The sequence below is a fragment of the Salvelinus alpinus genome, chromosome 5 (assembly GCF_045679555.1).
Source record: "Salvelinus alpinus chromosome 5, SLU_Salpinus.1, whole genome shotgun sequence".
Lineage (NCBI taxonomy): Eukaryota > Metazoa > Chordata > Actinopteri > Salmoniformes > Salmonidae > Salvelinus > Salvelinus alpinus.
In genome coordinates this window covers 86,432,894-86,445,109 of record NC_092090.1, presented here as the reverse complement: position 1 = coordinate 86,445,109, position 12,216 = coordinate 86,432,894, and the positions used below count along the sequence as shown (strand labels likewise).

At 39.4% G+C, this 12,216-nt stretch overlaps 1 protein-coding gene across 2 annotated transcripts; it reads left to right on the top strand.

Annotated features, from left to right (window-relative positions):
• Nucleotides 1–531: 531 nt before the first annotated feature.
• traf1 (TNF receptor-associated factor 1) lies at nucleotides 532–11,188 on the top strand. 2 transcript variants are annotated; one of them, XM_071404009.1, is made up of 11 exons: nucleotides 532–820; nucleotides 1,050–1,134; nucleotides 3,861–3,959; nucleotides 5,864–6,025; nucleotides 6,897–6,956; nucleotides 7,131–7,199; nucleotides 7,325–7,798; nucleotides 9,738–9,921; nucleotides 10,193–10,208; nucleotides 10,300–10,341; nucleotides 10,600–10,783. In XM_071404009.1, exons 1-11 carry the CDS (start codon nucleotides 609–611, stop codon nucleotides 10,640–10,642), a joined length of 1,446 nt encoding a protein of 481 aa, XP_071260110.1. In that variant the 5' UTR covers nucleotides 532–608; the 3' UTR covers nucleotides 10,643–10,783. The 2 variants fall into 2 exon arrangements, with proteins under 2 accessions (XP_071260110.1, XP_071260109.1); XM_071404008.1 differs by having other exon boundaries at nucleotides 539–820; nucleotides 10,193–10,341; nucleotides 10,600–11,188.
• The last annotated feature ends 1,028 nt before the right edge of the window (nucleotides 11,189–12,216 follow it).

The following is a 12,216-nucleotide window of genomic DNA, read 5'->3' as shown; positions in this document are numbered from 1 at the left end:
GAGAGAGTGAGAAAGAGAGAAAGAGAGAGAGAAAGGGAGAGAGTGAGAGGCAGGGAAAGAAAGAAAGAGAGAAGAGAGTGAGAGTGAAAGAGAGAGAGAGAGAGCGAGAGAGAGAGAGGGAAAGAAAGAGAGAAGAAAGTGAGAGAGAGAGAGAGAGAGAGAGAGAGAGAGAGAGAGAGAGAGAGAGAGAGAGAGAGAGAGAGAGAGAGAGAGAGAGAGAGAGAGAGAGAGAGAGAGAGAGAGAGAGAGAGAGAGAGAGAGAGAGAGAGAGAGAGAGAGAGAGAGAGAGAGAGAGAGAGAGAGAGAGAGAGAGAGAGAGAAAGCGTAGGGTAGGGGGTAATAGCATTACGTAAGCTGGCTCCTGGAAATATTTACCCCTCATTTGCACACCGTGCTTGGAGTTGATGCCTTACTCACCGTAAAGTACAACATTGCTCGGCACCACACATGGGGTTTTAACACGTTTCCAGGTTACCACAGGGGGGAAATCCACGGTAGTTTTCTCGCTTCAAAAAGGTTACAAAGGTTGACACTATTTAATGGACGCATCATATAGTAGGAGAGAATAGTGACAATTACCATCTTAAACATAACTTGGTGAATTATAAATGGATTCTAGTTTAAAACCGGCTGGCAACTTACACAATGATCCATCTGCACCAGGTGAAAATGAGTATCCTTCTGGATTTCCTCAAAGTATTTGCGATGATGTACCCCAGCAGAAGTACCTGTGCAGCAACTGTAATAACGTACTGAATGAGGCACGTCAGACTTTGTGCGGCCATCGCTACTGCCTCGCTTGTGTCAGTTGGTTAGTGAGGTAAGGCATTTAAATTACTTATATTCAAAGTTTTGTGAAACATCTTCAACAATAACCAAAGTTAACAATTTCCTCATTTATCATCCACTCTCTTGCCAGTATGTAACACAGCCTACAAGTTCCCTTTTTTGCCATTCCCTTAAATGAAGTTAAGATATTACAATTCTGTTAACATACCTTGTATATTGTATTGTAAATCTAATCCCATATGTTCATTGTTGTTATTTAGTAATAACAACAACCTTGTTTGCAAGATGTGCAAAGAAGAAGATCCGAGCTCAGAGAGTGAAACAAGCATACTGACATCAGACAATGTATGTATAGTATTACTGAACTTTGTTTAAATGCTGTCATAGCACAAGTGGATAGAATGGAATGATACAGCAGGCCTATATGACCTTGAGTATGGGCAACAAAAACATTATGTCACGCATAAGTTACTGTAGATAGCTTTGCAAAAAAAATGCTTTAACAACACATTAAAGAGGCAGTCTAGGATTGGTAGATTCTTTTTTAACTTTTACATTTATGATATATAGCCATGGATTGTTGGGGAATATAACTTATAAATTCCTCATGAGCTTAACTCAACTGTCGTAACCCATCAGAACCCAAATTAAAAGCCTGTTGTACTCCATTGTTTATAAAACAATGTAATTGTTAATAAACTCAGGTATGATTCAAAACATGTTTTTTTTATCTCATGGATGGTCAAGCCTAGTATCCATAGCTCTATCTAGTGTTTACCTTTCTCCAGCCCCATCCCTCAGCCGTTTACCAACACAAGTGGCAGGGTGGCTACTTTGTTATTTTTCTAATCCCAGATTGCCCCTTTTTAGGATATCCTTTAAAAATACCATTCTAAATGTAGAGGTGTGGTGATCATTTCCCCTTTTCATTATTTGACTATTATGCATGGTACAGACGCCAAGGTGCTGTGTGAATGGACTTGATGTGGGTAGGATACTGCTCTAATATAGGGAAGCAAGATTACATTTATTCCTAAATACACATTAAAATAGAGGCTCTACAACAGTATAATATTGGTGCTTCTAGTGTTATCCCAAGCACTCTCCTTCCATCTACCTTCTTCATACTTCCATCTACCATCCATCTACCTTCCTCAACCTTCCAGCTACCTTCTTCAAACTTCCATCTACCATCCATCTACCTTCCTCAACCTTCCAGCTACCTTCCATGTACCATCCATCTACCTTCCTCAACCTTCCATTTACCATCCAATCTACCTTCCATCTACCTTCCCTTACCTTTCATCTATCTCTGGCATTTACCTTTAATCTACCTTCCATCTACCATCCATCTGCCTTCCATCTACCATCCATCTACAGTACCTTCCGTCTACCATCCATCTACCTCCTCAACCTTCCATCTACCTTCCTCAACCTTCCATCTACCATCCAGTCTACCTTCCATCTACCTTCCCTTACCTTTCAAATATTCTCTGGGATTTACCTTTAATCTACCTTCCATCTACCATCCATCTACCTTCCTCAACCTTCCATCTACCTTCCTAAACCTTCCATCTACATTCCATCTACCTTCCATCTACCTCTGGCATTTAATCCCTTGTATTATTATGCAACGTTTACTATGAATGCTAAAGCGGGAACATTAGCTTTAATTATATTTCTACTGCACTGTAGCGCAGCTCTTCAGCGCTACGGATTGAGTAGTGCCCTAGATATTGTTTAAAACACTGACAATTGAGTTATACTCTTCAGCTCCCCAAAACAGGAGACTCATAGGTCTGACATTGACAGTGACATAATCTACCCCCTCTAATCAGAGTTTATATTCTGATTTTAGCTGAATTCTCACCAGAGAATTGCATTGACTTAAACTATTTCACTGTTCTGGTCTAAGTCTTCTCAGAAGAATGTAAGAATTGAGAAAGACAATCAATGTGAAGAGATTGCTGGAGTGGAGTGGAGTGGTGTAATTAGAATGACTGTAGAGTTCACAGCGTTGAACAAGTTGAAATGTGTCTGATGTGAATTAGTCCACTGCTGAGGTTCTGAGTCCATAGAAAAATAATGACTAAAAAGGACATTCCCATTCATGTCAAAATGCAGTGTTATTTTTCTATGACTGAGACATATGTCTCACCAAAAATTACAGTGATAAGTAATATTTTAAGTCAGCAGGTAACATAAAACTAATACTTCAGCATGCGTGACATATAACTACAATGGTTAAAAGGTATGATTTTTTACTCATATTAATGAGCCCATGTTGGTCATCGCTGTAACCGAATGCTTCTGATCCAAGTCTAAGCCCAGAGGAATGTGGTTCAGCATGAGCTCCTCCAATCATCCTAGGCAGAACAGCAGACGCCTCATAATCAGCTCACTTGTTTAATTAGGATTTTGGTCTGTCGTGCTAAAATAATAGGCCCGTAGTATATTCATATCAATATGACGGAACATTTGGGAAAATCTATTTTCATGGCGGATGACTCCTATATTTTGATTCAATCGGGTTAATGAGCCACATTGAATACTTAGTGAGCATCACGGTGGAATGGAAACTAATTGCTGAAGCTTATAACATTAACTCACATTTTTTACCTTACATTTAGCATTCATCTTCCCTTTTCTATGGTGACAAAGCAAAGGCTTGACTGCCTCCAACTGTTCCTTCCACAGTGCGTGCATTGTTGGTCGTCAGTTTTCAGTAGCTACTGTTATAGTGAATGATTGTTATGATGATGATTAAAGAGATAGAATGGCTTTGTGTGTTTATTGCTTCTGAAATCCAACAGTGTAGAGACACAGACAGCAGCACTTCAAAGATCCACTTCAAACTGTATCAACTCAGAACAATGACAGCCGGAAAACTTTGTCATTCAAACCAGTTTAGCACTGAAGAAATCGCCAGTGTGATATATAGAAATCCGGCCATTCTTTTTTATGCATAAACGTGTTTTCCCTCTGAGGAATAAAGTGATTTAAAGTGGAAGTACTGAATTAGTAATTGAAGTACTGAAAGTTGATCATCTTTCTCCTATGTGTTACTTCAGTTATTCAGTGATGCAGCCATTAATAAGGAGATCTTGGAGTTGAAAGTGCATTGTGCTAACCAAGGTTGCTCCTGGAGGAGTATTCTCAAAGACTTTGAGGTATTGACACTTTTTTATACATTTGAAGGATACATTTAAGAATTTGTTTTTTGTGTGACAGTGACACTGATATACAGTACCAGTCAAAAGTTTGGACACACCTACTCAGGGTTTTTCTTTCTTTCACTATTTTCTACATTGTAGAATAATAGTGAAGACATCAAAATGATAAAATAACACATACGTAGTCATGTAGTAACCAAAAAAGTGTTAAACAAATCTAAATATATTTTATATTTGAGATTCTTCAAAGTAGCCACCCTTTGCCTTGATGACAGCTTTGCACACTCTTGGCATTCTCAAAACCAGCTTCATGAGGAATGCTTTTCCAACTGTCTTGAAGGAGTTCTCACATATGCAGTGTGTATCGCTGCAGAATGCTGTGGTATCCATGCTGGTTAAGTGTGCCTTGAATTCTATATAAATCACTGACAGTGTCACCAGCAAAGCACCCCCACACCATCACACCTCCTACTCCATGCTTCACGGTGGGAACCACACATACAGACATCATCCGTTCGCCTACTCTACATCTCACAAAGACACGGAGGTCATCAGACCAAAGGACAGATTTCCACCAGTCTAATGTCCATTGCTCGTGTTTCTTTGCCCAAGCAAGTCTCTTCTTCTTATTGGTGTCCTTTACTAGTGGTTTCTTTGCAGCAATTCAACCATGAAGGCCTGATTCACGCAGTCTCCTCTGAACAATTGATGTTGAGATGTGTCTCTTACTTGAACTCTGTGAAGCATTTATCCTCTGCTGCAGAGGTAACTCTGGGTGTTCCTTTCCTGTACCGGTCCTCATGAGAGCTAGTTTCATCATAGCGCTTGATGGTTTTTGCAACTGCACTTGAAGAAACTTTAAAAGTTCTTGGAATGTTCCGGATTGACTGACCTTCATTTCTTAAAGTAATGATGGACTGTCGTTTCTCTTTGCTTATTTGAGCTTATTTACCAAATAGGGCTATCTTCTGTATACCACCCCTACCTTGTCACAACACAACTGATTGGCTCAAATGCATTAAGAAGGAAACAAATTCCACAAATTAACTTGTATCAAGGCATATCTGTTAATTGAAATGCATTCCAGGTGACTACCTCATGAAGCTGGTTGAGAGAATGCCAGAAGTGTGCAAAACTGTCATCAAGGCAAAGGGTGGGACTTTAAAGAATCTCAAATATAAAATATATTTTGATTTGTTTAACACTTTTTTGGACACCACATGATTGCTTATGTGTTATTTCATAGTTTTGATGTCTTCACTATTATTCTACAATGTAGAAAATAGTACAAATTAAGAAAGACCCTTGAATGAGTAGGTGTGTCCAAGCCTTTGACTGGTGCTGTAGCTTTATTTTTTATTTAAAAAAATGCACTGTAATTTGTAGGTAAAATGTAAAATGTTCTTTACAGTAGTTGCATAATTAGATCAGGATCAGGGACCAATTTGTCATCTAAACTAAATTAAAATGCCAAGTTCTCTTGTAGACCAGATATTTTAAATTGGTACCAAAATAATTCAAACATTTTTAGAGCTAAGTTATTTCGATCACAATGCTACAATTCTAATAAGGACAATGCTTAGTGATTATACATCATCCAATGTTGCTAAGATAATTAGGTTGTTTATTACAAGTATATCATCTCATAAAGTTTAGTTGAAATGTTGCCATTGAAAGTTTATTTGAAAAATAAGGGGAAACAGAATCTAATAGAAAGAACAGAGGCCTATTTTGAATGATCTAGTTCCGAAAAAATGGCCCCTGATGGCTGATATTGATTTTGCACTGAGATCGAGATGTTGAGGTTGAAATTGATTGATTCACTGAAATGTTGTGCTGAGCTCGGTTTGGTTATAGATTGCTTTGTTGTCCTTTCTGAATTGTCTTGAATCCTTGTTCAGGAGCACCAGGGGCAGTGTGAGTATGCCCTAATCCCCTGCAACATAGGCTGTGGTCACATGGTGCTGCGAAAGGCCTTGGCCTGTCACCTGGAGAAGGCCTGTCCAAACAACATGTCAGTGTGCCCCGCATGCTGCCACTCTATGCGCCCCATAGAGCTACAGGTGAGACTGGCCCAAAGAATCCAGTTCCAGCCGTGCATTCAGTAGCTGTCAAACTAACCACCTCACCTGAGTTGCAAATACTGACACTGACAGGTCTCGCTGACATTCTGAGATGTTCAGCCCTGGTATGAAGTGTTTTTCCTCCTACAAAATGGTTAGATAAGAGGTAAAGAGTTCCATGAGTTTTGAAAGTTTGGAACACACCCAATAGAAATGTAGTGCTTGCTGACTAATGGAGTTATGGAAATAAATAGCCAGTGTACTGTTTCCTGTGGCTCTAAACTGCAGGAGTTACAGTGTAGGGAATTTGAAAAAGAAATATGTTGGAATTGGTCTCTAGTAAAAAAAAACCTTGGTTGGGGTCTTGGAGATGGGGTCAGTGTGACATTGGAGGGGTCCCTGCAGCGCAGCTGAAGCCGCAGGGTCTCTAGTGTTTACTGCTGCCCCATATTCCCTTTCGCCAGTGATCTGAGTAGGGCGGGAGGCTGCCGAGAGCTTTGGACTGCAGCAAAGGGGAGCAGAAAGCCACAGAACACTTTAGACTCAAGTAAAGTTAGGTTAACCATTAGGGGGTAGGGCATCACATGATTCGGGATAAAATGTATACAAGTGATTGTAAGAACCGACTGCAAAAGCTTTAAGTGCATACTACTCACTACACTGAAACAGTAATACTGTACTGTACTACTTAAGTAATAGTGTACTACTTTACTGTTCTACTGTACTGTACTGTACTACTTAAGTAATGCTGTACTTAATCAATGGTATTTCTAGATATCTCGTGTAGCTATCGATTCTATAAAATAAACTGTAGGCCTACAGATGACTGTTTCTCTCAATATCTTCAGCATTTTTGTGTGTTATTTTACAGACACACTCATGTAACAGTCTTGGAGAGGAAAAAACGGATAAAAAACAAAGGAAAGGAAAGGTAGGAGAAAATATGTTTGTTCTTAATGTAGCGTCTCAAATCCAATGATGTTATTTGTTGTATAGCTGATGTGTATAGTTGTGTATAGATGTGTATAGTTATTTGTTGTATAGTTGTTGTGAAACACTTTTTTGTTGCCACATGTTAATTGTCAAAATTGTCTTGATTCTACAGAGTAATCCTCTTCCAGGTTCCAAGGGGAAAGAGTATTGTGTTTTCTCTGAAGTTGGTTGCACATTTAAGGTATTCTATTAATGCCATTACTGCATTATAATAAATGGGGCATCAAATACAAATAATGTGGCAAATTAGAAAGCTTTTGCAGTACAGTTATTGACATTTTTGCCTTCTAATCCCATGTATTTTAGGGGACCACAGAGAAGCTGAGAGTGCATGAGAACAGCAGCCATGTTGGCCACCTTCAGCTCCTGCTGCGTGCCGCCACCACCACCAGCAGTGACCTGCAGGCCACCCCACTAACAGCCCCTGCCCCAGGCAAGGAGAACAGGGCTATGGATGAGCAGCTGCCCCATCTCAGAGACACTCTGTCTGGCCTGAGACTCCATTGGGACATGGGACTATCAAAGGGGGAGGGGGAGCTGGAGACGGAAGGAGGGGACGGAAGGAATAGCTCGGCAGCTCACAGCCTGCGAGATGATGACCAGGTGACCATACTCTTGGACCTAGGGCGGCAGATAGACACACTGCAGCAGAGGGTCCAGATATCTGAGAACATCATCTCCGTCCTGAACAGGGAGGTGGAGAAGACCCAGCTGAGCATGAAGGCTGTGGAGAGGGAGAACCAGAGCAACCAGGAAATGATTTATCACTTAGAAATAAAGGTACAGTATATCTTGAGTCAGAGCATAAACTAATCTTTGTGGACCAGCTGATTCATTCCAGAGCATGCCGTGAACTTCCAAAAAGTTGAATCACACTCCAATAAGTTCAGTTGAATTATACTTCTTAAAACAACTATTAAGAAGTGTATGCGTCTACTATCCTCCCAAATTGTAGAAAAGTAGGCTAATACGTTCAAAAAAGTAACTTTTCTGATGCTCCTAATTTGCAGCGGTGGAATTGTAGACTAAGTAGAATTGTAGACTAAGTATTGCTGCATACACCCACTAAGTAAAATAGCATAATAAAATGCTGGTCTGGCTGGCTGAACAGTGACGGGAAAGGAAATCCTCAAATATCACATATTGGTCAGAAAAATGGACTGTTGTCAAGAATGAATTTGGCCTTCCTGAAAAATATCAATTTATATGCCGCTTCTGCAAGCATTCCTCCCTTACTCTTAGAGTAGACAGCCTCTTCTCATGTAGCAGTACATACTGATGTAGGATCTTGATTTGAGCCAGTTTGCTACAGCAGGAAAATAATCCTGCTGTAGAAAATAATCCTGCAGCAACGGGAAATGTGAATCATTATGTGGGTTTTAATTAACAGACATTTTGTAGTGGTTGATACATTTTTCGTAAGGAAAAATCAAGTCTGAAATTTCAAAGTGCAAATGACCAACTTTAGAAGCCTTTTAAACCTGAAAATACACTACGAATTAAACATTTCCTGAATTACAGGAAAGTTCTCCTGCAACAGAGTGATCAAATGAAGATCCTACATCTGTAGAATACAATAGGTACTTTATTTATCCCAAGGGGACATTTAATGTCAAACAGCAGCAGACAAAAAAGACACACTGTACGAGAGAAAAAAGCGGAATACAAAATCAGGAGCCGTAAAAAGTGCCATAAACATGCCATAAATGGCTTAAGAATGCACAAGCTACTGTTGATGGGAGTCAGTTGATGAAAATCACAATTCAACAACCCCCTTACTCATAATGAATGGGAAAAGAGATGTCATTATTCAGTGACAGCTGTGGGGATTTCAGCTTTTGGGGGATTTCCTACTGTAACTCTGAGTAAATATTTGATAAATCTGTTCTTAAGAATCCCGCCCCTGGAGAGAGAAATGTATGTTTTGAAGTAAATTTCCTGCAATACTACACATTTTGCCATGACTTATGAGATGTTAATGATCTGAGTGAGAGTGACTAAGAAAATTAATGTGGGATCCCTGGAGGTCAGGGCCCCTGAGCACGTGCCCTCTGTGCCCGGTTGCTATTCGGCCATGAAGTATAGATAACTGGTTAGACTAATTTACCAATCTAAATATTGTAAACTGACATGGCTAATTGAGACACAACCAAATGTTGAACTTGTACCTTGTGTATTCTAATATTGTAACCCTCAACAGTAAGTTGAGACCCTGACTGAGTTCCTAATAAAACATTTTAAAAGTTATTATTACATTTTTTGGGTCGAGGACCCCCTAGCGGCCGGGGGACCCTAACCGACTGATTATGTCAGGCCCTGTTTATCAGTTGAACACATTACAATGGTCTCTGTGCTTGTTGCACTGGACACTAAAATGTGTCAGCTTAATTAACAGAAGAATATAAGGTCATTTTACATTGTCAAGAAGATTGTATCTGTTGTATTCACTGTAACCATACGCTCCAATATTTCTCTCAAATCAAAAACATAACTTTCAAAGTGGAAATTACAAACTCCAGATGCCTTTTAAAACGTCAAATACACTACTAGTTTGAAATGTTCTGCATTGCAGGAAAGGTATCCTGCAACATGGTGATCAAATTAACATACTACATTTGTATGTGGAGGATGTTGATACAGTAACCTGACTATGCCTTCTTAATTGACCCGGAGGAGATTAATAAAGTTGTTTTGAATTTAATTGAATATTGCCCTGTAGGTGACAGAGCAGGAGCATAGAATGGCCAGGAAAGATCTGGTCATCAGCTCCATGAAACAAAGTCTCAGCGCCCACCAGGAGGTCTCTTATGACGGCACCTTCATCTGGAGGCTGTCTGACCTCAGCACCAAAATGAAGGAGGCCGTCTCTAGCCATGGGAATAGACCAAACCTGTACTCTCCAGGTACAGTACTCTTTCAATTTTATCTAAAACAGAGGAACCAGTGGTGAAGGGTAGTCTATTTACACGGAGGGACAGTCTTCTATGCATACAGCATTAAATAGGCCTTCATTAGAAAGTGCTTCATTTGAACTAAATTGTTCTTATGTAGATGCTTTGTTGAAACATTATACAGACAGCACTGGGTCAGAGGAACCAAGTTCCCTCCAATATTATTTGTATCCACTGAAACACGTTTATATCAATGTGTTTGTGTCCTCTCTCCTTTTTCTAGCATTCTACACAGCCAGGTATGGATTCAAGGTGTGCATGAGGCTGTACCTGAATGGTGACGGGGTGGGAAAAGGCACTCATATCTCTCTTTTCTTTGTGATCATGAAGGGAGAGTATGACCTACTCCTCTCATGGCCATTCAAGCACAAGGTAAGGAAGACTCTCTGTGTTATATCTGTGTAACATACGTCATAAATGGTTTATTTAAAGGGTTGAGGTTTTCAACTGAAATGTTATTTGAGATGTGTCTCTACAGTAAATAAAACCCAACAAAAACTCTGCATGCCTCTTTGTGGATGTAGTTCTCATCTCTTTCCCTCCGCATCATTAACATTATGAAGAATGATCAGCCATCTTGTGAGTGTCTGTCGGACATGTTAATGTCTAATCAGCATATCTCCTCGCCAGGTCACCTTCTTCCTGCTTGATCAGAATCACAGAGAACACGTGATTGACGCCTTCAGGCCCGATCTAACATCCTCATCCTTCCAAAGGCCTGTCTCGGATATGAATGTGGCCAGTGGTTGCCCGCTTTTCTTCCCTCTTGGTAAACTTCACTCGCCTAAGCATGCCTACTTGAAAGACGACACAATCTTCATCAAGTGTGTTGTTGACACTTCATCCTGAGCCATGCTTCAAATGATATATCAAAGGAGGAGGAGGAGGGGGGGGGGGGGGGGTAGAATAAGGATTAGGGAATGGGTTGGTTTTCACACCAACCTTGGATTAGGTTATGTTGAGGACACTTTAAGGGTTCTGAGAGAGAGATATTTTTTGGCTTTACATATAAATATATATTTAATCTATTCTTTAGAAGAAGAGAAAAATCTGAAATATCATTGTATGGTTGTACTTGTATTTATGAGGGTGTATCATTTTCAGAAATAATTTAAAGACAATCAATGGGGTTTTGTTATTGCTAATTAGATATTATTATTTTGTAAAAAAAACAACTGTGAATTCATGAGATGAATAAAAATAAAATTTAAACACTGAATTGCATCAACCACCAATTATGTTAATATATGCCATTTACCAGATGCTTTTATCCAAACCAATTTACAGTCATGCATGCATACATTTTACGTATGGCTGGTGCTAGGAATTGAATCTACTACCCTAGCATTACACGTGCCATGCTCTACCAACTGAGCTACAAAGGACCTCCACGTTATATATGCTTTAAAGTGTTTTTGACAAATGTTGGTTCAGTAAGCCATGGCACCAAACACTCTCAGGTGACATTTTGGAGATTTTGATGTTACACATTGAATAAAATTGGATGCCTCTATAAGCTACTTGGTTACCATTCTCAAAACTGTCCATGCAGGTGCATGTAGGCTAATTACAACAACATCACAATGTGTTTGATTAGTTGCATTTAGAGTGCCTCAAACGTTTAACATTTAAGATAACTGTAAAAGTGTATAGCAGTACTTACAAGTAGTATATACCAGTGACATTATGGCAGAAAAGATTTTAAAAATAGAATTGACCAAATAATTGTCCCCTCAACTCATCTGCTAAATGACATCTTAGCTGATCCCAGAGATTTCCTCTCAGCATAGTTCCTTAAGCAAAATCCTCATGAACAGACAGCAGCGCTGTGGAAGTAAACAGAGAGCCTTCCCATAAATGGATCTCTATAGATTTCATTCTTTTTTATTTGCTTAAGAGTAAGCTCAAATAAACAGGGCAGAATCCGCAATCTGACGTCAGTGCTAGTATATCAAATCCTAGATTCTCAAGGAATTTGATTACTAGAACATATTCATGTAATGTGTATGTTATTCATTACATACAAAAACATTAATGCATTCAGTCATGCAACATGAATGTTACATACACTGTGCAGGCATTTTCTTTACAAAAATTTACAAATATATTATGAGTCTTATGATGACGATGACATATAATGATGATGATGAAGACGACGATGAAGACGATTATGACATATGATGATGGTGAATAGGGTAGTATAGCTAGTAATACACATATATATAGTTTTGTGTAATAATCAGCAGT

What these genes read in the sequence shown, in the direction of transcription:
- traf1 (XM_071404008.1), top strand. Translation starts at nt 609, where the DNA reads ATGGATTCTAGTTTAAAACCGGCTGGCAACTTACACAATGATCCATCT. An exon ending in GCATACTGACATCAGACAAT is followed by an intron (nt 1,135 to 3,860) that starts GTATGTATAGTA and finishes GTGTTACTTCAG; the next exon opens with TTATTCAGTGATGCAGCCAT. An exon ending in CATGGCCATTCAAGCACAAG is followed by an intron (nt 10,342 to 10,599) that starts GTAAGGAAGACT and finishes TCTCCTCGCCAG; the next exon opens with GTCACCTTCTTCCTGCTTGA.